Below are 1206 nucleotides of genomic sequence, written 5' to 3'. Positions count from 1 at the left end.
CCCAATGCTAGTAACATTCTTAAAAAACAAAGTAGTTCATATACCATAAAGGTTAAAAAGTTATACAGACTGTTGATGCAGACAGGATGATAATTTTTTTTTGTTCTTCCAATATAGTACCAGAACAAGCGAGGTGGCCGCATCGTTCTCCAGCAGATTGCAGCTCCTTCCATGCAAGAATGGGGCACTGGTCTGGAAGCCCTTCAGGCTGCTCTTGATCTGGAGAAGCAGGTCAATCAGGTAAATTTGCCAACTTTTTGTAATACTTTTTTTCTCCTTTCTTTTTCAGCTTCTAAAAATATTACATGTATTAAAATAAGTGACTTCTTCAATATTTACTTATAGTAAGATATGATGAGTACTTAAATTAGTTCATCCAAACAAGAGTTAGTAAGACTTATATCTTTAAATCCATCTGTGAATTATCTAAGTTTCGTCTTTTTGCAGTCTCTCCTGGAACTCCATGGCACTGCTAGTGGCAACAATGATCCTCATCTCACCAAGCTTCTTGAAGATGAGTATCTGGAGGAACAGGTGGATTCCATCAAGAAGATTGGTGACATGATTACCAAGCTGAAGCGTGCTGGCCCAGCTGGTCTTGGAGAGTACTTGTTTGATAAGGAACTCCACTAAATCCACAGAAATATTGAAAATCAAGCCCTATTCTTATGTAAATTTAGGGAATGTGTTATCAGTAACAAAAAGAAAAAAGTCAACCGTACATAACCACTGCTTTTTTACACCTGAAGCATCACAAAGGTTACATTGTCTTTTGGATAGTATAGGACTTTGCACACCAATCAGTAACATCAGTTGTATGTACAAATGGTGCTTTATTAGTATAAGACACTTCCATCCAAATTCTGTAATTTTGGTTGAACTTAAGTAAATGGATTAATAGTCTGGTAAACAACCTAAAGCAGTTAGAATGGGAATTGAGATTTGATAGTTAATTTGATTTGTGGTACACCACTCAACATGTTGATTATTGTAATTCTATAGATCAGAATTAGTGCAACAGTGTTAGATCCTTTGACAACAAATATAAGTATGTTACTATTCTTATCCAGGGTGATTTATTGGTTGTAAATCTTGCATTTAATTTGCTTGTTTAGTAACAACATTGCATCTGGTGTTGGCTTCTGGAAACTGGATGTTTCATCACTCCATTTTATCATTACATTAAAGGGTCACCAGCTACAAAGA

At 35.7% G+C, this 1206-nt stretch overlaps 1 protein-coding gene across 1 annotated transcript in view; it reads left to right on the top strand.

Moving 5' to 3' along the window:
• The window catches only part of LOC119593484 (ferritin-like), a gene marked incomplete at its 5' end in the record, with an annotated part of 3442 nt that extends 2236 nt beyond the window's left edge, over positions 1–1206 (top strand). Inside the window, 2 exon segments of the mRNA XM_037942422.1 lie at positions 118–240; positions 448–1206. Coding sequence (XP_037798350.1) covers positions 118–240; positions 448–633 — 309 coding nt within the window. The 3' untranslated portion in view covers positions 634–1206.

This window comes from Penaeus monodon, chromosome 32 (genome assembly GCF_015228065.2).
Source record: "Penaeus monodon isolate SGIC_2016 chromosome 32, NSTDA_Pmon_1, whole genome shotgun sequence".
NCBI lineage: Eukaryota > Metazoa > Arthropoda > Malacostraca > Decapoda > Penaeidae > Penaeus > Penaeus monodon.
This window is presented reverse-complemented; position numbering and strand designations above follow the sequence as displayed.